Consider the following 23121-nt stretch of genomic DNA (forward strand, 5'->3'; position numbering starts at 1 on the left):
TAACTAAGGACCAAGACAGGAGTTGACAAAGCAAAAATATCATCTTGTCTCTTGCAACTATAATCATCTATATACTATAATGTAAAAAAGTTGCGCTTGGGTAAAGAAGACTCTTAAATACGGGAAACAACGAAATGACGGGGCTTTTTTTGCTGCGGTTTGAAAGCGTGTACATTTATTTGCACTAAATTTATGGGCAGTCGGCCTGTGTATGTGAAAACGTTCGTTTTGGCCACGTCCATCATTAATTTAACACGAAAAGGTGCTACTGAGAATTTCAGCAGTAGCCAGTAGACATTCAAGCTAAAGCAGACCACCCCACCTAGAATCCCGCATTTTAAACAGAAGGAAAGTTAATTAGTTGGCTTCTTCTTCTCGTATATTGCTAAGACTCTAGACCTGGAGTCAGCACCAGATCCAATTGTATTAGGTTCTTTCTTCACGGAAATAAATAAATTAACAAAAAGATACAGGGCAACAGGTATCAAATCTAAAGAAAAAGTTGAAATCGTAACAAAATAAATCATTAAACTTCACAAGTGAGTTTAAAATAGCTATAAAACAAGTTGAAGATTGATTCTTTATTCCTGTGCATACGTGGATCATTATTTTTGAGAAGATGAAGCTGCTTGATGAATGACTCCATTAATAGGTCTCTAATGAAGGGTGAAGGATTTATAGTGGTTTACCTATTATAATAAATTTTTTCTTTTTTGGCGATCGATTTTGACATTTATTGTCATCATCTGGCCCTATGTATATTTTAGCTAGGGCCAGATGATGATAATAAATGTCGAAATCGATCGCCAAAAAAGAAAAAATTTATTATAATAGGTAAACCACTATAAATCCTTCACCCTTCAAGATGAAGCTGGTTCGCATGCATTTGAAATTCATACGGACTTTGCTTCCTGTGCGTTTTCTTCATTCAAGAAACCTTAACCTATCAGGGCGTCAGTCAGCTGTACCTCCCATAAAAAGCGATCTGTTTCCACATTTCTAAGTGAAGCTGGCTTTTCCAAGGAAAAATAGGATCATTTTTTATTTCTGATCCACAAAGTACATTAAAAATAAAAAGACCCGTGTGTCTTCAATTTTTATTTGCGAGTAAAATAAACCCAAAATAAATTATTGAAAAGCTGTGTTTTTAGCCCGAATTTGAAACGCTTCAGACTAAATACGTCACAAACCTACAACCAATCACGTAGAAGTGAGCTGGCAACCTTACGCGAGGGCCTGACGTTTGTCACATTTGACGTTTTGAGAGGGATGTTTAACTGCATCTAGCACGAAAGTGACAAGTGCCTGTGACAGATGACGCAAGTTATAAATGCCATTCTCCTGCAATATTGCCAAGTCGTTATGTCATCTGAATGGTTCTAGGAGCTGATTGGTCGGGCTTATTACGTCACAGAGCGCGCCACAATCATATCGTTTTGAATAAACCTTTAAAACCGCACATGTTCATTATTTTTTTGCTAATCAGCCTCTATTTTTAAATAAACTTTTACTCTCCAAAAGAATGTTTTATGGTTTCAGGTAGACGCGTATTAAATTAGAACTGCGGAATTCAACTATACTGTAAACCCCCATTGTAACCTAAAGGGAATCTCATCTACATCAATGCCTCTATAAGTTACTTTCAATTTATCATTTGTATAAAGTAGTGGTCGATTATTTTGAGGAATTTGCATAGTAGTTTTGATATTCCTAAAGAAACCGACCTTGAGAATCAAGTGCATGAAACATAAAAATTAAATAAAAAAACTCGCCCTCTAATTAATGACCAATTTTTATGACCTGTAAAAACCATAATCAACAATAAATAGTTTAATATCACTTATTACAAATCATCTGTACAATAAACATAAATTGAATTATTATTACATATACTATTTCATTAAAATTAACACAATTATTAACATATATAAGCTACGATGGAATAACGTGAACAATAACAATTATTGAGTGCTATATCTTTTTGAAAAATCCGATTGCATACTGTTAGCCTCGAAATTTGTGGAATACAAAAAGTTTGAATACTGCGGCGAAGATGAGGAGACGTTTCGATTTAAGGAACGTCGAAAATTCTCGCCATTCGGTCCATCGGCACCGTCAACGCCTCCTACAATAGTTCTCTGCGGGACGTTTGCATTCGGTTCTCGATAACCCGATTGGTAAGCATGAGATTCGTCCTGTGACGCTCTTTGTCTACGGAAAGTATTAAAGTTGCCACAGCAATTACACTTGTTATTTTGAAAGATGAATGTTTTAGGTAAAACCGAAGCACCGGCGGCGTCAATGACCGCTCCTCTTTTACTCTCAGGACACCCGCTACAACAATTGCAGGTGATTGTTTCGCCACCCGGTAGAGGGCCTGTGGTATAAGTGAACATGGCGGAGGCAGTGGCTGGGGATCTGAAAGGACATGGAGGTTAGAAGGAAGGGTGGCGTTTGCCCTCATCATCTCGCGCTTTACTAAATCTCTCATTAGCTATTTCCCTACGCAGGTCTTTATTCTGTTCACTATAATCTAAAGCTCGCTCTTGATAAAAATCTAACTGTTCATTAGTATTTAATCTGAAAGCCACCCGTGTCATATGCCTTTTGAAGAAAAAAAAAACCGTATACTTACAGTTTGGCTTCGCAATCGTTCAGCTTCTGCTTTAACGCCTTTATTTCGAACTCCAACTCTTCGTTTGTCACTTTTTGTCGAAGCGCTTCGTCTCTCGATTCTGCCAGTAATTTCTCCAAATTGTCAAGCGACGTTCTATCTCTAGTGAGGGTGGAATGCAAGGTTTCGCTTTCTCTTCTTAGCCGTAGCACGTCTTCATTTATCTGTTACACATTCTGTCTTTAGCAATACCATTGATTATATACTCAGAGTATATAATCAATGGCAATACTGAATTCAAATCAGGAATTAGAAACACGCGAGCGCAAAGAAGTTTTGAATGTTATGGTCCATGAAGTTATAATATTGTATTGAAAGAGAGAAAAGACTGGAAACGAAATTTTAGATGTATACAGGGTGTTTTTTGGGAGCTTTAGTTAAACGTTTCTGGGAAAGTAAAATAAGTACGTTTTTGAAAATTTGTTCTTAGGAGCTACTCTGAAGGTCGAATCGATGTAAAATATTTTCAAAATGGCCGCACTTCCGGAAATACCGGAAGTAGATTGTAACCTGGTTATTTTAAATGGCAGCTCCTATTTTTTTATTGCATTGTTGGATTCTACGTGAAATTTCAGGCCTTTTGATACCCACAATAGTAGGAGAGCTGGTGGACATTTTTGGGTAAGTATTTGAGGCACGCTGAAAATTTGTCCACCACTTCTCCAATAATACCCAAACACAGAAATGCAGGCCTGGCTGAAAAGAAGCGGGGCTAACACCTTGCCAGGCGCCTTCATAGTTTGAAAAAAGAATGTATGCCCAGTCGAGTATCTGAATGCGTAAGAAGTAGTGGATGATCTACACATTATTAGTGTCGTCTGAATTAGTTGTAATTGTATCATGTTGAAATTTTCATCGTTTCTTATGCCGAAATAAAGACAATTCTCCTGAAAGTTTCGTCAAAAGTGATCAAAGTACACTAGGTGTTCATGTATTTATTGCGGCCAGTATACACCTGCGTCATTGATTTGTCAATCTATTTCAAACAAGATTTTTGATCGATTTCGCATACTTGATAGTTGTTGCAGCGTTTTAGCGTATGTCTGAAATTGATTCACAAATCAATGACATTATTTTTTTCAAACTTTGAAAGCCCCTGGCAAAGTGTTAGCCCCGCCACTCCTCAGCCAGGTCTGCATTTCTGTGTTTGGGTATTATTGGAGAAGTGTTGGACAAGTTTTCAGCGTGCCTCAAATACCTACCTAAAAATGTCTACCAGAACTCGGACTACAAGTTGATATCTGCCATTTATGGTTTTTAAGTTATTTTGACTTTAAGGAAAAAAATGGCGGATGCAGATGGTACCTTGATATAATGGATTACTTGAAAACGGTTGTAGTCATGGCAACCCATTTTTATCGGTGCATAGAGAATGAATAGGGCACGAACTTATAAATTTGATTAAGATGGACTGCTAAGTGTGGTGTCACACTATGCGTTTTTACCGCTCCCGCTAAAACGGATGCGGTTTGACAGGATGAGATCTACTTGTCACACTATTCCGGTTTAACGGGATGCGTTTTTGCTATATTTTGGCAGTCTAAGTAGTGTCATGTCTCAATTATTGTTAAAGATGGTTTGTGCGCTTGAGGCGGAGGGGCTATTGCGAAAGCAGATATATTGTCAATATTAGATTGATCCTTTTAATTCAGGACGAGAATCTAATAATAGGTTCGCGAAGTTTTATGAAAAAATTCGAATGAACAAGAAAATTTTTTTTGTATATTACCGAATGTCCAAAAATTCAATTTCTACCCATGATTTCTCCCTACAGCTTTTATCTACATACTCTTTAGATTGTTTTTCCCACAGTGCAGTTTTTGCATGCACGCACTCGATGAATAAACCGACATCAAACATTGTAAACCTAACAAGACACCCGGTTGCAACGCTCAGTGTGACAACTGATGACAACCAACGTGCAACAACACGTGGTTTCATGTCATTGGGGTTGTCATGTCATCCTGCGCAGCGGCAGCAGAATGCGGTTGCATCCGGTTGGTGCGGCGAAAACGCATATATGTGACTAGTACCATTTAATAACGTGTGATATTATCATCCCGTCAAACAGGAGCGTTTTAGCAGGAGCGGTAAAAACGCATAGTGTGACACCACACTAATGCTGAATTAACAAATGACACCTACATGGGGGCCGCCATGATGTGCACTCACTTGGCGCGAAATTCAAATTAACTAATAAACAAGCATTAACCCAACATTAATAACAATCGTTACTTGATTTTAATCCGTGCGATTAGTTAACCAGGCTAGACCGGAGTTCTCACAAGATACATAATAATAACGTTTATTGCCCTCATAAACACAAATACACTATAATCTTTTAGATACTGTAGCGCAGGAATGAAAAGGTCAATAGAAGCAGGTTCAGTTATGGTGATAACACCAAACTGTTCTACCACCTGTTCCAACTCATAAACACTTAATAGGAAGAAGGAGCCGTGAATAGATCCTCAATCACACAAGCAAAAATAAAAACGATGTGCTGTCACAATTGGTCTCCATTTCCACGTCACCATTGAACTTAAATTTAAAAACAAAAAAAAAATAAAAAAAAAGATTGATGAAAAGATTAATGGAATGTAAACGTTACATACTCCACGTTCTGGTCAGCAACAGGTCCGTTAGCTTCTTTTTACAGATGTAAAATGACAGGTATTTAAAAGAGAACGGTAAGCGGTTACGACAATTAGCTACATTATATATGTAAATGATCTCTTGAAAATTTCAAGGTGATGTTGGGGAATAGTTAGCTCATCTTTACGTCTAATGTTGAGATTATGAACATCAGTTCGGAACTGAATTTTATTGTAGAGGTAGGGCGGCTTGGATGTTAGAATAATTTTGAAATAAGTACAGGCAGAGTGGAGTAATCGTCTATTGCTCATGGTAAGCCAACCAGCTTTGTCAATGGTATGCGATATGTGTTGATACTTAGGAATGCCGTACATAAATCTCAAACACGCGTTTTGAACCAATTGGATTCTATTTTTATCAACCGAATCAATACACCTATCGTATACAACATCTCCATAATTGAAATGAGAAAGGACCAAGGCATCACATAAAATCGTTTTCACGTTGAAGGTCAATATATCTTTATTCGAAAAAAGAATTTTCAGCGTTCCGTAAGCCTTTTGAATGACCAAATTAATGTTTTTTAAACCTGATATCCGTACCTAGTGTGATTCCAAGATGTTTGGCAGATTCTAACGTAGGCAAGAGGTTGTTAGCTAAATAAAATTTAGAATTTACAAGAGCTTTATCTCGTACACTCTTATTCCCAAACATCATTACACCGCATTTATTGGGGTTTATGTACAAATTATGTTGTTTAGATGTCGTAAATAATCGATGCAAATCCATATTAATTAGATCTACATTGGTATCTATTTGAATATAATAACTGCGTATCGTCTGCATAAATATGATAGGTACTAAGTCGTTAAAGATAAGTATATAAAGAAACGATGTGTAGATTGAATAAAGTAGAGGCCCGAGAACAGATCCTTGAGGTACACCGGATCGAACTAGCTCAGAACTAGAAATTCCTGAACATCTTTTAACCCGCTGATACTTATTTGTAAGATAAGAAGAGAAAAGTGCAATTACCCTATCCCCAAGACCTATGTAATGTAGAATAGAGAGCAATAGTTGATGATTAAGTGTGTCAAAGGCTTTAGCGTAATCCAAAAGCACTAACGCAGCAAAATCCCCTTTATCGATAGCTCTGAGTATGTTATCAGTAATGTTCAAAAAAGCTGTTGTGCAACTATAGCCTTTTCTAAATCCAGATTGTGTTCCTGGTAGGATTTTAAAGTGATCCAGATGTCGAACAAGTTGCAGAGAAATACACTTCTCTAAAAGCTTGGAAATAACGGGCAGAATACTAATGGGGCGCAGATCCGAGTAACTTTTTGGATTATTAATTTTGTTTATGGGAACTACTTCTTTGAATATAAAACCGACAGGAAGGAGCATAGCAACCTACGTCCATACATGGAAAGGGGACGGAAACGGCCATATTGACCTTCCATTTATGACTCATTTTTGATTGACATTTAATAAAAGTTAGTTGCGCGATTGTGTATTGTGTGTATTTTTCACGAATTTGAGTTGTTTGAGTGTGTTTTTCGATTAGTTTAACGTGTTGATAGTTAGTGTTATAGTGAACTTTTAAAAAACTATAAATTATTGTAATTATAGGGTAGAAATAGTGATATTATACTGGACTTGAAAAACTCCTACTATCACCGCCACAAGAGAAGAGCCCTGCGTCATCAATGTACAAATGCATAAATCCAAGGTGTTGATACTTACATCTCAACAATTTGCGCAACCCAAAAAAGGACAGAGAACGAAACAAGTTCTTGGGATATAATAGACGTGCGCTTTTGAAAAGCTAAATGTAATCAAAAGAGATAACCTATAACGCTTGTCAAGTTTAACATGCATATTGATGCTAATTTGACCAACGTCGTAATACTAATTATTTTCAAATTTTCCATAACCTCGTTTGCTCTTCGTTCTTCTTTTACCTACGTTTTTTTTCAACTTTCCTGTTCTTTATTGCATTTTAACAAAAAAAGTTCTTTTCACAACTATTCCTTCCTTTGTACATTCATTTACGTTTATCCATTCCCTACACTTAGCCTGTAGTATGTCTGTTCAAGGCAAAACCTTGCATAGACAAGCACAACAGCTTGTTCTGAATTTAATGGACTATTTTCAACGGGAGAAGGAAAACGGTGGTCCTTTATTACCCCTCTCCTGTATACAAGAGGTAAGCAATATGATAAAGATTTTGTTTGTCATTACTACGTTAACGAAATTACAGCGTGTGGCAAATGCTTTAGGGGTATCCGTTACCTCTGTAAAGCGGATCAAGAACCGTGCTGCATCTAACCCAGTTTTATCAAGCCCTGGTAAAAAACGACCGCGTAGGAAAATGAAAAGTGAGGATCTCCCGGAGACTTCCAAAATGGGCATTCGGAATACCCTTTACAACATGTATGCACAAAGTGAGTACTTATTAAACGTGCTTGCAATGTGGAACGAAGCTCTACAGCATTGCGATCCAACCATCTGGGCAAACTGTGTTCGTCATACAGAAGACACGATAAAGCTATGGTATAAACGTGAAGAAAAGTTGGATGTTACAGTAGGCGACATGGTGATTAACGTGGATGATGGTGACGATACTTCTGAAGAAGACTCATCAGACGATGATTAAATATTAGATGAATATACGTTTATTTTTCCAACAAAACAATGTAATTGGTATAAGGATATGTATTGAATTATAATTTTTCTGTACCTACAAATGTTGCATGGCTCTTATAGTATAAAACTTCACATTTCATCCAGTCACCTAAAAATCAAACAAGTTCGGTTATCTTTTTGAATCAGGTGTAAATATCCTTACCTTGCAGAAGTTGTTGGTAGATTCTAGGTGTAATTTGAGTAATTACCTCCGTAATTGCTAATTCTGCTAGCAGTTTTCCCATTTAGAATGATATAACCTACAAAATTAATTTCTAACTGTTATATGATAAAACAACGAAGCTTATGGCTCACCTTTTGAATTGATACAGTAATTACACCAAAACGTCTAAGTTTTCTTCGATTTTGTATAAATAAGCTGTTTTCTTTCCCCTACCTAATAACTAAACAACTGAATAGGGATTTGCTGTTGCTCTTTTTAAACCTTTGCGAAACTACGCCATCTAGTACATTTTTCAACAACTTTAATATTTATTATTACGGAACTATTTTGACTTTGATTTTAAATCTTACTTAAATCACACGCTTGTAGATGATGACGCAGGGCTCTTCTCTTGTGGCGGCGATAGTAATTATGGTTAGCTGCTCAACTTGTGGAATTTCTTACAACGCTAAACATCAAAAAGGAAAGCTGACTTTTCATGCGTAAGTATTTCTTTACATTATATGTTTAAAGATAGTCAAAAATTTAGATTTAAAATTAGAAAGAATGAACTGTCACATAAAAAGGTAGGTTAACTGCTGCGCGCGTAGCATTGGCGTCACAAAGGGGTTTTCATGATTACTAACTTTAGCGCATTTTCCAGACACTATAAATAAAAAAGTTACATTGCGCATTTTGTGCATGCGCACATCTAATGTTTACAATATGCGATATACGGACAGAGAAAGTGGCTTCGTTGGAAAATGCACAAAAGTATGTAACTATAAAAGTATAGCTATACTGAATCTAAAGTAAAGAATTTCTCTATGTTCTAACAGATTTCCGAAAAATGTTGGAAGAAGAAATGCTTGGATTAATTGTGTTAGAAATACAAAACCAGAATGGATTCCGAAGAAGAGTAGTATATATAAGCTTTTAATATTTTGAACTCGCATAAAATTTCAGAAGTCGGGTATAAGCAGGCAACATGCCCTACCAATATTGAAGAAATTCGTAGGTTTTATACAAAATTTTGCAAGTACATAGTCAACTTAAAAATGAGAGACAATATGTTTGTTACAAGATCACAAAGAAGAACTGGATTCGCTGGGATGTTGATGGGGTTTTCTGCATTGTTAGGAATGTATGAAGAATATATTGCCACACAGATTTTACATTTCCTTCCAACATATAAGTTGAATCAAGATCACCTCGAACTCTTCTTTGGAAGATCACAGGGTGGATATAATAACAATCCAACTTGTAGAGAGTTCACGGCCGCTTACAAAAAAATTTTGATACATGCTGAAGTGAGAGATGGTGGAGCAGGAAATTGTGTACCACTTCACGACATAAATATTTTGAGTTCGTCTTACAAGAGTCCAGAACAAATTATAAATGAAAGTCTTCCAAGCATAATAGAAACTAGTGAAGATGATACTGATGATTTTATTTCCAAGTTTTTCACAGACCATGATTATGTGTTTAACTTAGATTCATTGTCTCCCTATGTTTTGGAAGTTGTTAAATACATTGCTAGTTTTGTCAGCTTCAATCTTGGACATAAGCTCAAATGTGAAAATTGCATTCCTTATTTATATGGACAGGAAGAAAATTTCTTAAATTCATTGATATACCAAAAAAGTAGAGGACGCCTGTCATATCCAAGCAGTGACGTATTAAAAATTTGTTTACAATGCGAAAAGCTTAGAAGACAACAAATTGTAAGAAAATCTGTAATCGATAAAAATTGTATATCATTACAAGTGTTGAAATTTGGTAATGATAAAGTTAGGAATTTATTGACTAAACTCATTCTATTTAATAATAATAATAATAATGTGTCTTTATTAGAATAACGAGTGGCATTTAGGTATTATTATAACCATGTAATTAACAAGTTTACCCGTTAATCTAATGAGGGAAGTTCAGATGCTTTGGTACAAAGAAACCGCGCATCTGCTCTTCCACTTAACCCCTTTAGATTGCATTACTTAAAGATAACGATAGTGGAAAATTATAGTTATAGTAGGTGGATGAATAAACAAAAAATTAAAATTTAAATAAAAAATAAAAACATTATGTCTTACGCTAAACGAACCAAAAATCAATATAAGGAAATCAGATATAAATGATGGATGTGTACAAAAAGAAATCAAACAGATGTAATGTCAAGCTCAGTGAATGTTTTCTTATTTTGTTCCTCCTTGTTTCCTTGAATATTTAAGAAGACTGACATTATGTTAAATTTAAATTGTATGAGGGTCTTGTATCATTTGTGCTCTTGTTTTTTTTTAAAGTAGTTAGAGCGCCTAGGTAACAGTAACAAGAAGTTGGTGAAAATTTGGTCACTTATTCTCTGAGAGACGCACTTCTAATGGCCAAAAGAAAAAAGTGTTCCTATGTGCCGTTTCTGAGATATTTGAGAGTAAAAACAGGGTATTTTAACATGGGCTCTTATGGACAGACTAGTTTTTCTGAGCTAGCGATGGTTTTTGTATCAAGACTTAAACGAGATGGGTCTCATTAGAAGCGAAATTTTGTAATGAATCTAAATATGCACGGAAAAGTACAGGTTCATGATGAAATAAGGAAGATATTTACCGCCGGAGCGGCGTCTGCTCTGGCGCGACGGCGCGCTATGCAGCACGCGTTTAAATCTGATGACTTTTCCACTAGTCTAGTAGGTATATAACTGAGCTAGGACAATCTTTTCCTTCTTCTGCTGAGCACTTTTCTTTACAAAAGGCATGGTGTCTTTCAGAAAGAACACCAAAACCAGCGATATTTATAAAGGCCTGCACACGTCTTGTTGACACACTGATCAGATCGAGATCAAGATAGCGGCTGGAGATCTCTGGCGCCAACATCGAAAAACCAAATCCACTACACCGACTTCACGTAAAACACCAAATTATTTAGTTTCCCGGCTTTTACATACGTCTCGCATACGTTTTGATAAAAAATAAATATATTCGTTTAGGATTTACCGCTTACACTGTGAATATTTAGTCGCGGTGTGTCGTCAACAGTTTAGTGTGCAAAGGTTTGAAACAGGGTCGAAAAGTAGGGAGACTAGTCAAATTGACTACTGTATATACCTTTTTTAAAATCATGTATGACGTTTGCATTGTGCTGAGGTACAAAATACCACTCATACCGTATTTGTAATTATGTTTCCTTCATAACAAAATTTTTTTGGGGACGTTTACCGTAAATAATAGGTAGGCAGAGTACATCGCTTGACTTCAGCCGAACGCGCTCTAACTACTTTAATCAATAAAGATGATAGCAAACCTACTTAAGATTTTTGACGATTTCTCATATACACGGGGAAAATTTCTGTTGGACAACTTCAGATTCGTGTTCAGCACACCAACAAACATACAGTAACCCACTAACTACACTAGAACTTTCCACTTATACTTTTTGTGCACCATTTGACTATAAACTAAATAGGCACGCCACTGGAAAGCGGAAATTCACGACCTTCCATTCTGATCCCCTTTTTTACATTACTATGCTGCTTCCTGTCGGTTTTATATTCAAAGCCTCACGTTTTCTAAATAAATTACTGTGAGACATGTCATTTTCCAAGGCTGCAATAGTCTCAAAACTTGAGCACTAGGAAAATTCCCCTAGAAAATAACTAAAATGTGCACATCATGCTAGGGCCATTTCTACCTCTATGCAACTGTTTGATCAGCAGTCCATCTTAATTTATAAGTTCGTGGAATAGGGCTTTCTTTTAGTGTACTTAAAAAAAAAGGCGTTGCGTACAACCGCACCTATGGAGATCCAAATTTAAGAAACTTCAAAGTCTAAAAACTCAGTTTTTTTTAATGGAATGACCATGTTCTTACTATTGCATGAGATAGAGAATCGAAATTCGCATATTTTGATATTACATGTTCCTATAGCTATCTTTAAGTTTCTGATTTATTCCCATTTCATTGCATTGATACTATTTTTGTCGCATTTTCTTTTTAGTAGTTGGCCATGATTTAATAACAATCTAATTTTAAACAAATCAAGGAAAGGATTCTTTAATATCATTGATTCTAGTCTAAATAATTCATTAATAAAAAAGAGAACAATGTGATCAGCTATAATTGGAAAACAAAAACTTATATGGAAATAAGATCAAATTATTTTAAAACCCGCTCTTCTTCAACACATGCTCAAAATTAGAGCCTTCGTATCACTTGTGCTTGAATGATTTGTAGTGCATTTGGGGGTACAAAATTTCCAAAATTCATACAATTTCGTTTCAGTGTCCGAATAACTGTACGGCAAACACGTGCCGCGATTCTGTCCATTTCACCATACATAAATAACAATTAAATACCAAAATAGGTGAAACCACTGCGAGCCATTTTTCGATTTTTGAAAAACTTATGTTAACCTATAACAGTAGGTGACGGATTAGTGTCACTAGATTTGTTTAAAATTCGATTGTAATAAAATCATGGCCGACTACTAAAAAGAAAATCCGAAAAAAATAGTGTCAATTCAATAAAATGGGAATAAGTCAGAAACTGTTAAAGATAGCTATAGGAACATGTATTGTCAAAATATGCCCATTTCGATTCTCTATCTCAAGGAATAGTAAGAACATGGCCATTCCATTTAAAAAAACTGAGTTTTTAGTCTTTGAAGTTTCATAATTTTGGATATCCATAGGGGCGGTCGTACGCAACGTAACTTTTTTTAAGTATACTAAAAGAAAGCCCTATTTATTCTCTATGCAGTGATAAAAATGGGTTGCCATGACTACAACCGTTTTCAAGTAATCAATTATCAAGGTATACCATCTGCATTCGCAATTTTTTTTCTTAAAGTCAAAATAACTTCAAAACCACAAATGGTAGATATCGACATGTGGGTATCAAAAGAACTGAAATTTCACGTAGAATCCAAAAATGCAATAAAAATAGGGACTGCCATTTAAAATCGAATCGGCCTTCAGAGTAACTCCTAAGGACAAATTTTCAAAAGCCTACCTATTTTACTTTCCCAGAAACGTTTAACTAAAGCTCCCAAAAAACACCCTGTATATGTATGTAATTGTTTTTAATAAAACGCAGAGTCATCAGAAGGGGATTTACGTCAAGGTAATTTCATTTCTTAGCAATTGTTTAAGTAAATATAGCGTTACCTCATTTGGAGTTTTTGCTTTTACATGTATCGCAATCAAATTGATCCATTAAGATTCTTACCTTAACTTTCTGCTCATCTTTTTCTTGCAGTTCCCGTATCAATTTATCTTTCTGCTGGTCCAGTCTCGTACAGAGCTCCCGCAGTGTGACGACTTCGCCGGCAGTTTGATATTGTTGATCCCGATAATGGTTCACCTGCTCCTCCATTCGTAAAAGTTGCGACCGTAAATCTGAAATCTAAATTATAAACTTCAATTGAAGTTCGGCGGGATCGTTTTGAGAATTTGAAACATACCATCTTGTCAAGTCTATTTCCAGAATATCGCTAACAGAACAATTTGAAATACAGATTACCACTTTTAAACAAGTAATAACTCAATTGAAAGTATTACCTTTCTCTCGTAGTCAGTGATTTGATTATCTTGATGGGTTAGTTTCTCTTCCAAATCAGAGACATGATCCAAAGTAACGGACAGCTGGACTTTTGATTGGGTTGCCTCGTGTTCTAAGGAGTGGTTATTGGTTTCTAGGAGATTTGCTTCTTGTGAGAGTGATCTAAATTGCTCCAGTAAGTCATTGCGTTCGGATTCCTGCATAAATGTACTATTAGAGGGGCCCTTAGGAAAACACGAACCTACTTTGTGGTCCATGAGATCTTCAAAGCGTCTCACTTCGGCTACGTAAGTCTGCAATTGTTTCTTTAAATCGTCAATGTGCCTTTTGCAGTCGTCTATTTGGGTTTGTGCAGTTCTATACTGGACTGTAACTGAGGCTAAATCATCTTGTAGTTGCCTGAAACGTCAAGCTAGTATATTTCAGGTGCACACCGAATGGAAAAATTTCATTACCTATTTTCAGCCATTAAATTCTCTTTCGTTCTTGTAATCATCTCCAGGTCTTGTTTTAAGGATGCCATTTCCAATGAACTTGTTTTTAATAACTGCTCCCTCGCAGATGAATCGTCAATAGTTTTACTGAAAAACAAAGAAAATCTTTGCAATTTAGGTGCCAGGGGGGTAATACGTAAAGAATTATTAGCACTTGTTCGCACCATTGAACTTATAGAACCTTGATCCTGTGTAGTATAGAATACTCCTCAAAAAAGAAGACCCGAATGTTCTTTTTCAAAAACTATCACGAGAGTTAAGGCTGAGCGCTTTTGTGGGAGAGCGTAGTACCGAGAGGTCTGGGGGTATGGAATACCCTCCAGCATTACAAAAATTTCGCTATGATTACCATAACGAGTGCTAGGGGTAATAGAGAAAGAACCATCAAGTCTTCCTTCGACGACATAATTTTCGAGACACGACTACAATCCTGTCCAGAATGGGATACTCCTCAGCGAAGGAAGATTCCACTATTCAACTATTACGGTAAATACGAACAATAGCGGAAGTTTTAAACGCACAAAATTAAATTTGGATGCCCTTAAATAAAATTGAATTGTGAAATAAGAGGTCAACGAATGCGGACAACAGCGTAAAATTAAATGTTGGCGTCTCAATATTCAAGGTGAATGGACTTTTCATGTTGTAATTCTTAGCACGTCTGAAACAGTCGCTTGTGTGCAAAGCCACATCTACAATTCCCGTCGGATTTTGGGTGACCGTAGTTTGAACTGCCAATCAAAGATGTCATTTATCATTGACTTTATACACTATAGATAGACAAACGGAGAAATAGGGAAAAATGGCAGCCGCTTACTGTAGCGAATATTTGCGTTAAATAGGCAACTTATTAAACACACTGCAATGCACGTACTAATGATGACGTTGAATGGGACGACATATGAACGCAAGCAAATTTATGACGTTTCATTCGTTTAATTTTTGATTCTGTACATTTTTGTTTGAACTACTCTTAATAGTATTACAAAGACCATTTACAAAATTTAAAGTTCTTAGCAACAATTTAACAGATATGGCCGATGCACAGCGTTTTTTTCCTAATTTCAAAGGATTTGTGTAAAATTAATAGTTCCTTGGCGTCATTAAGGTTGGATGTGGTTTTCTGAGAAGCTGTTCACATGGTGTGCAATTAAACTTTTCGATCGCAAAGTAGATCAACTCACTCTTCCAGTAATGTACCTAGTGTTATCAACTTCAATGTCCAAGATGGAGTTTTCTAATGACGACTGAAAAAATGCAGAAGATGAACGTGATGGCGATTCTGAACATTTCGTCGAAGCAAATAACACCCACTATTTCTCGACGATAGTAAACTAACTTTTTAGTTTAATTTGTTCGAACTGTGCTGAATTATATCCTGTAGTGGATTTAGATGCCGAAATCCATTCTTTTAAGGTAGATATTGCGGGCAACACGAGATTTTGCCTCTAGAAATTTGTGAGTTGCCGGAGACTTGTAGTATAACTTTATGACAAACTCCTTTTCGTCTTGATGCCATGGAGGTTTAGCTTTATGCAAAATTTGCGTTCTTACTAATCCGCGCTTGTCAATGTCAATACCTGTCACTGTCACTGTGCATGCATGTACAATAATTATTAATGACGTAATAACAACGAGAGTGGCGCTGCGACGATTTGGTGGCCCAGCTCCATACTAACATTTCCAGCTCCATTTGTGTTGCCATTTTTTAAGCCTACACCGTTTGTCTATAGTGTGTAAAGTCAATGCATTTATTATACGAGACACCTAGGAATTTATATCGCATTTTGATCAATCAGTACTTCGAGTTTGAATGACCAAGGGATATTGCCTTTATTATTGCTGTATAATTAAGGTAACCATTTATTAGTGTTCAAAACAATACCGTTTACTTTAAAGTGTTGCAAATTTAAATTTTGTATCAGAGTCAGAGAGAGCCTTTAAAGATTAATTTACGAGTACTTTTTGCTTGTGTAGACCTATGAGAGAAAGATTTTTTTTCATTGCTGCATTTATTACTACATAACGAGAATCCTCCAGCTGCGTTCATTTTTCTTGTAAAGGGGATAGTAGCCATTCATTAAAACTTAAGGAAGCGGTAAGTCTAGTTAAAAAACTGGCCACTTTAAAGAAATTTTGTACATCATTACTTAAATTCTTTTTTATTATACCTGAATCACAATCTCCGTTTTAAACACTCAAATGCGTGCGAAAAAGGGCCTTTAAAACACACGTGCTTTAAAGTTGCTAAGTAACGATACTTCAAGTATGACTTTTGAAACTGTCATCTGGATGAAATAAAAAATCCTCTTAGGTCGCTTTCTGTAAATGCAGAACATTTCTTTGGCTTTTGTACCTATCCTTTGGTTGAAGCTTTCACAAACGCGCATAATTTAGGGTATGCTTCCAAATCTGTTCTACTTTTTAATCGCAGCATTGTTCGAAGTTTTGAATGAATGCACCAAAATATAGAAGATTTAAATACCTTTGACATTTCCTTCATATATGCCAGCATTATGGATGCATTTCTTTATAATAGGCTTTACTGGAGTTGGATTTTACACCTACCAACGTTTGATTAGATTTTACAACAATTGATTTAATGGACGGTGTATTATCTTTTTCAACGGAAATCGTTTTATTCACGAAGACGACGATTTTTATAAGCAAACGTCAAGTGACATTTCCATGGCAATCGTGAAATTACGAACACCCAGCCCACTTAATTAGACATGTATTCGAGTCTAACGTCAATATGATTTCATTGAATTTCCTATTTTTAAATTATACTGCAGGTATAATAAAAAATACTATAAGATACACGTGTATAATTGGTCTTTAAAGCACTTGCAACGTTAAAGGCACTCCGCTTTGCGTCGTGCCCTTAAACTCGTTGCGCGTGCTTTAAAGACTTGATTATACACTTGTATCTTAATATACTATTTAATCATAAAGAAACAGGTCCATTTTCCTGGACAATTTTGATTAAAAAATTTCTTTATACTGAGCTGAACCGTCGGCACAAAAGTAACTTTTTTTATCCTTTCTAATGAAAAATCATAATTTTTAGTACTAGTGGGCATTCAGTTCCGGTTTTGTACCCGTTACAGAATCTTCCTACAACCGATCAATAGATATCTACCTAAACCTAAATCGCGATTATATTTTTATGTTTCAAATTTATGCGTTTCACAATATTTAAATTAGGGGAATGAAAACAGGTAATTTTGGGGCCCTTGGAATCCCGGGACTAAGCAAGCAACAACAACGAAACCACCTCGGTCCTATGTTGGTCGCCAAAGTACTGAGAAAATGTGCGGTTTAGAAACTTTTGTTCCTGGAATTGTTTTTGTCTCATTATTCGAGTATGACGTGACAATCCAACTTAAAATTCGTTATTAATTCCAATAAGGTCTTAAATGCCACGTAAAAAGGTCAATCGATAGTAAAACATGACTGCGAACTTGCGGCGAATTTTTATTAATTTTTTCGTGCCGATAAATAACAAGTGAATCGGTATTGAAGTCAGCTAATGACCTTCTGCACATCGTGATTAAACTTCACTTTCTCTATTCAGAAGGAAACATTAGCGATGTAAAGAAAAACGGAAAACGTTACATAAGAGGTTCCGCGTTTTTTTTTTGGAATGATTAATGAATAAACAATCAGTGAGGGCACTTCACGTAAAGTTCCGCAATGTCAAAAGAAAAACGTTGGTTTTACGCAAGCCTTAAATTGCGTAGGTATATAATGGAATTACGCAAGATGTAAACAGTTTAAAACGAGATCAACGGAACTGCTACTAAAAAATTATGGCAAACAATCACCTTTAAGTTACATATTCATGTAACAATGTTATTAATTTCCCTTTCTTTTCAAGGCGTGACCTCTTAACCAACTAATGCAAGTGAAAGTCCTAATTTAAATTTGCAGAAGTTGACATTGAACAATATCCCACCAAATCAATAATTATAAGATACCTACCTATTTTAAGTTTACATCCCTCACCACCAACCTCTATAGGTATGTGTTGCAAATCATTTCAACATTTATATTGTCACACTGCTTCACGATCATTGCAGTAATGCTAATTGTTCCACGGTAGTGCCACATTTTGGATTATGTGATTCGGTGGTGATTAATATCATCGGAATGGTATTAAATTCAAATTTGCTGGTATGTCCAAACCCATTTATTAATCCAATCGGCATATGCTTGATTGAAGGTTTATATCAGCATCCTTGCTACTTTTACAATTAACAGGTGCAATTCATTAGTCTCGCTATAAAAAAATTTAAACTAATAATAGTTATAGTAACGGTAAGGTAATTAGCACATTATTGTAACCAGTGCCCATACATGACACTTTCTACGCAATTTCCGTATAATTAAACAATGTTTCTAATACTCTCCTCCCTTTATCTCCCCGTGTGAGACATTGAAGAGCAGAAACGTTTTTATTCTCAACAGAAAACCCTGGGGAAATTTGGGTCTTTGTACAAAATATTCGAATATTGCAAGTTTTATACACTCACGCCAAGACTCACACCTATGCACAATAATTAGCTACTAGTTTTTTAAATGGTTTTAATTACTTTGCGGCCAGCATCCAATAAACTAAGCAATAGAATGTAATTGAATGTGTATGTGGCGCCTTACATTGCCTTTTGATACCTTGTAAGGTTTATATTAGGCCGGCTGTAATTTTTATTTCTGTTATTAAACACTTGATGATAGGTACTCAGTGAGTTTTATTGTACCGGGCTCAATTGCAATTCAAGCCGAACAACCTGTGTACATTTTGAAAACGGATGTTAAGAAAGTTGTCTGAACGAAATTGGTGCATAAATAACAATTTTTGACCAAATGCTAACCTCGTAGGCGGCGATTGTGGTAAAATATTGAGACCATCATTATTCACTTGAGTTAGTTTTGGGGATTCGTGCAAAACTGTGTACTTAGGAGCCAACTAGCGTATTCTTAGGTGCAAATGTTTTTTGCATGATAATCACTCTTAACCGTTTCAAAATGGGACTTTAGATACTGCTAATACTGTGCGATCAAAAATGAGTTGCTGTCGCGTCACCTTTGGAACTTTTGTTTACATGGTAAATCGTATTTAACTTGAGCTTCCAAACGCGACTCGACAGCAACCCATGAGACACGGTCAACTCGCCAAGGGCGACTCGCCACCGGACCACTCGCCACCGACCGACTAGCCAATGGGACAACTCGCCAACGGGACAACTCGCCACCGCGACAACTCGCCAATGCGACAACTCGCCACTGCGACAACTCGGCAACGAAATATTTTTATTTCATACTATCTAGTAATCGCCGCTTTCCCAGACTGATTTGAGTCTGGTAAATCGTATTTTACCAGACTGAAAATTTTTACCAGACTGGAAATTTTGCCTAGCAACCGCAACTGACATCCATCTAAACGTGATATTTGATTGATTGATTGATATTGATATTTGTCAAACTACTGTCGGATCAAACAAATCAAGTGATTGACTTTTGCTTTTATTTTAATGTGTACCTACAACATTCTAATCAAAATGGTATTTTAATAGAAATAGAGCAGTATGAAATAAAATGTTTTACATTATTTGTATGTCAAATCAGTTTACGTTACTCGTTTCGAAATTCCTGCCTCAGCTACGCTTCGGCAGTAAACATCTCACTCGTTAACGTAAATCTTGATTTTCCATACTCATATGTAAATAACTATTCCCTGTTTAATGTGCCATACAAATGCATCCCACAAATGCAATAGTCAATTTCCCTAATTTTGTAAAAAAAGTTTATCGAAAAATTGTAGTCAATATTTGAATGAAGACCCAACCGCCTATACCCTGCTTCTATTACTGCATTTTGATATAAAGACATCTTCTGAAAATTATTATTTGAACAGAAAATTTGACAATCACATCGTTATTTGAACGACACATTAAACAGGGAAAAATATTTCGTTGGCGAGTTGTCGCAGTGGCGAGTCGTCCGTTGGCGAGTTGTCGCATTGGCGAGTTGTCCCGTTGGCGAGTTGTCGCGTTGGCGAGTTGTCCCGTTGGCGAGTTGTCGCGTTGTCCCGTTGGCGAGTCAGTCGGTGGCGAGTGGTCCGGTGGCGACTCGCCCTTGGCGAGTTGACGCGTACCGCAACCCATTTTTGATCGCCCGTTATTGTACAGCATGACATTCTGGATGTTTTGGCGGTAGAAATTAGTGTGAAAGCTCGGAATAAAAGTGACAATTTCAATTTTTAGCCTTTGAAATTTGATTTGCCAATACAATAAACATGTTTTTATTTTATTTTATTGTAACGAATTTTCCAAAGTGATATCCAGGCGCTATCCAGTCGATAAAGGATTAGTCACCGGCGATAAGGGATATTTATAAAACCTACGAGTAAAAAATAACGAATTTCCCCTCTCACAAAGCGCAACGTGTCTACTCTACCTACAAGAGAGAGATCCGAAAAATACCAGTTCTTTGGCACTACCAATAACGGTATCGGTTCCGGTTAACATAACCTCTTGAATAACGGTTTCGGTACCGTCGTACCGATTCTTTTCGATTCCAGTTGCAACTCTTGGTTAAAAGTAGCTGAAAAATGTTAGCTTAGTTACATTGTATTAGGTGAATTTTTTCACACAAAATGTAGCCGAAATACTTTACCTGTTGACTCTTATGAAGGTAAAAATATTACATAAATGTCTCCAAAGAAATCTGTACGGAGATTCAAAGAATGTTTTAATGATGTCAAGATATTGTTCCAAAAAAATGTGTTATCCCCTAAAGGAATTGGTAGTATGCTGGGGATCGCTAAGAGAATTCTCCTAATCTGACTTGAAAATTATTCGGGTCGCACAATGGATCCAAATAAACATACAATTAATTGATTGACAATGACAAACATTCATTCTGAAAAACACAAAAATTAAAACAAAATCCTTGCAAGAAAGAAAAGCTTACAAAGCTTATTAGGACACATTACCCCGCACACAGGCGGTGGATAAATAAAATAGAAATCTTAAAATGGGTTTTTTAGCGCATTTTTGTACATTTATTTGTAAAACGGTAGCTTTTAATCTCACTTTGGCTGGCTGGTTGACTGGCACCAAATGCGGGCCCGTAGAAGAACGCTTGTAGAAAGACGAAGAGTGTACATGTACCTACCAGGGCCATGTGATTAACAACTTTAGGGACGGGGCTACATGATGTGGGGTCGGCAACATCTAGGCGCCATCCACGAGCATGTTATACTAACGTGGTGATGTTTCAGTGTCTTCTACAGTTTTGATCCGATTGTTTTCATATATTGGTGACTGGTGTCGTCGGAAAGATCTTGTAAACGCGCACAACTCCTGCGTGACGGAATTGAAATTTACCTAGGGGCGAAATGAACCACATTTTCAAAGACGCTCGTCTTCGAGGGGTAGTTGGTTTTGGGCGCCCAAAAGTTTCTTTGAGCTTTTTCTCGTGTCGCCAATGGAAGCTCGAGCTATAAGAAGTGTCCCAAAAAAGGAGTACTATTGCGGTTGAAAGGAACGGCATAAGTGGGCATCGTAATGTGGATGCCTCCGACAAAATCTTACTGATGTGGTAGCCTTCGACAAGATCTATTGATAGTGGAGTCCAAACTGGCTCATAGAATACTAATCTGCCACACAAAAATGTGCTGTAAATGCGAATAAAATTAACGACGTATCCAAAATGTTGCTTTGCGCATGAGCAACGTCAACTTTCTTACAGAGCATTAAAATGAAATTTGATAATTAGGCATTTGGAATAAAAGCAAATCTAACACCAGTTTCTAATTTGGGTTTTCGCATGCGCAACACCAAATTTTTTATTTATGAAGGTTAAATATTTCGAAGACGAGCTCTCGTGAGCGAATTTACCGCTGTGATAGACGCCCAATGTTGTAATGTAAAAGGTGAAAAATAAAGGTTCTTTTTTCATTGCGGTTAATTAAGGTGGACCTTACCTACAAAAGAATTGCTTGGAGATCAGTAGGTGCTCAGGATCCAATACTCTTAAGCCCGAATATTAAGGAGCGAATAAATCAAAGACGATTTTACTGGTCGCCAATATTCCAAAGTCCATAGCGAATTACTCAGAACCGTATACAATGTGTTCAAAGTCGGCAATATTACTCACTTTGTGAGCTAGTTAAATTAACAAATGCGAAGCATTTTTTTCTCACAATTGCAATGGTTGAAACAGAAAAACAATTGCACATGGGGTTATCAAGTTATTCAATAAAGTAACTGTGACCCTTTTTAAATGGAACATCCTGTATATCCTAACATATTTTGAAACGGAATAAAATTCCGATGAAAAACTTAACCAAGAGTCTCTCTGAAAGCGAATGGGCGTTTTACCTTCTCTAGCCAAGAATTCAATTATAAAACACTCTCTAATAAGAATATTAGTGTCAACCATTTTGCAAGCGAATATTGTGCTTGCTAGGCTAGCTAATGTCGCAAGAAGTTGCTGCTAAAAATAGCGTGTGTTCTATTTTGGTTGAGACCGCAGTGTATCTCAGCTGTTTGTAAAGATGGAGACTTGTGGTTTTTGTAACCCGCCTGTGCCACTTTTCTGCGGAACTTTTAATACCACAAACAGAATCAATCTAGCTACGTTTATTTCTGAGATACAGAAACGTAAAGTGGGGCTTTTTGGGATGTTATCATGTCTAACTACGACTGCCCATGTAAAATAGAAAAAAGGTAAATTGCCAAATTTAGATACTTTTACGTAGAATCCAGTGGCGTAGTAAAAAAATGTTGGACCTCCTTTTCTAAGATTGGGCATTTTTTAAATGCCACACCCTGTGTATCTTAACGTCAATTTTCTTTTTCCTGATTACATTGATGTATCACAACCTATATTTTTTTTAATTGTAGCCATGAACCCAAAATAAAAATCTTATAACCTGACTTATATAGTAGG

General features: G+C 36.4%; 2 protein-coding genes and 1 long non-coding RNA gene across 12 annotated transcripts in view; 1 reads left to right on the forward strand and 2 right to left on the reverse strand.

Moving 5' to 3' along the window:
- The window catches only part of LOC116167863 (centrosomal protein of 135 kDa), a 66806-nt gene that overhangs the window by 8135 nt on the left and 35550 nt on the right, over positions 1-23121 (reverse strand). Inside the window, exons 13-19 of one of the 6 annotated variants that reach the window (XM_031483448.1) lie at positions 14125-14250; positions 13915-14068; positions 13669-13866; positions 13572-13601; positions 13337-13513; positions 2636-2838; positions 1818-2211 (exon numbers count right to left, since the gene is read on the reverse strand). In XM_031483448.1, the coding sequence (XP_031339308.1) occupies positions 1962-2211; positions 2636-2838; positions 13337-13513; positions 13572-13601; positions 13669-13866; positions 13915-14068; positions 14125-14250 (1138 nt within the window). In that variant the 3' untranslated portion in view covers positions 1818-1961. Of the gene's footprint in view, positions 1-1817; positions 2581-2635; positions 2839-13336; positions 13514-13571; positions 13602-13668; positions 13867-13914; positions 14069-14124; positions 14251-23121 lie in introns of those variants that run through there. The other 5 variants (XM_031483446.1, XM_031483449.1, XM_031483445.1 and 2 more) reach the window with 5 other exon arrangements.
- Positions 1-23121, forward strand: part of LOC116167873 — a 40645-nt gene that overhangs the window by 7870 nt on the left and 9654 nt on the right. Inside the window, exon 1 of one of the 5 annotated variants that reach the window (XM_031483465.1) lies at positions 18061-18339. The exons of 2 other annotated variants lie outside the window; for them this stretch is intronic. In XM_031483465.1, coding sequence (XP_031339325.1) covers positions 18316-18339 — 24 coding nt within the window. In that variant the 5' untranslated portion in view covers positions 18061-18315. Of the gene's footprint in view, positions 1-18060; positions 18340-22625; positions 22899-23121 lie in introns of those variants that run through there. 2 more of the 5 variants (XM_031483468.1, XM_031483467.1) reach the window with 2 other exon arrangements.
- Positions 7970-8274, reverse strand: LOC116167889. Its single transcript, XR_004144666.1, has 2 exons — positions 8118-8274; positions 7970-8063 (listed from the first exon to the last, which is right to left on the reverse strand). It is a non-coding gene; the product is annotated as an uncharacterized LOC116167889 (long non-coding RNA).

This window comes from Photinus pyralis, unplaced genomic scaffold, assembly GCF_008802855.1.
Source record: "Photinus pyralis isolate 1611_PpyrPB1 unplaced genomic scaffold, Ppyr1.3 Ppyr1.4_LG4, whole genome shotgun sequence".
Lineage (NCBI taxonomy): Eukaryota > Metazoa > Arthropoda > Insecta > Coleoptera > Lampyridae > Photinus > Photinus pyralis.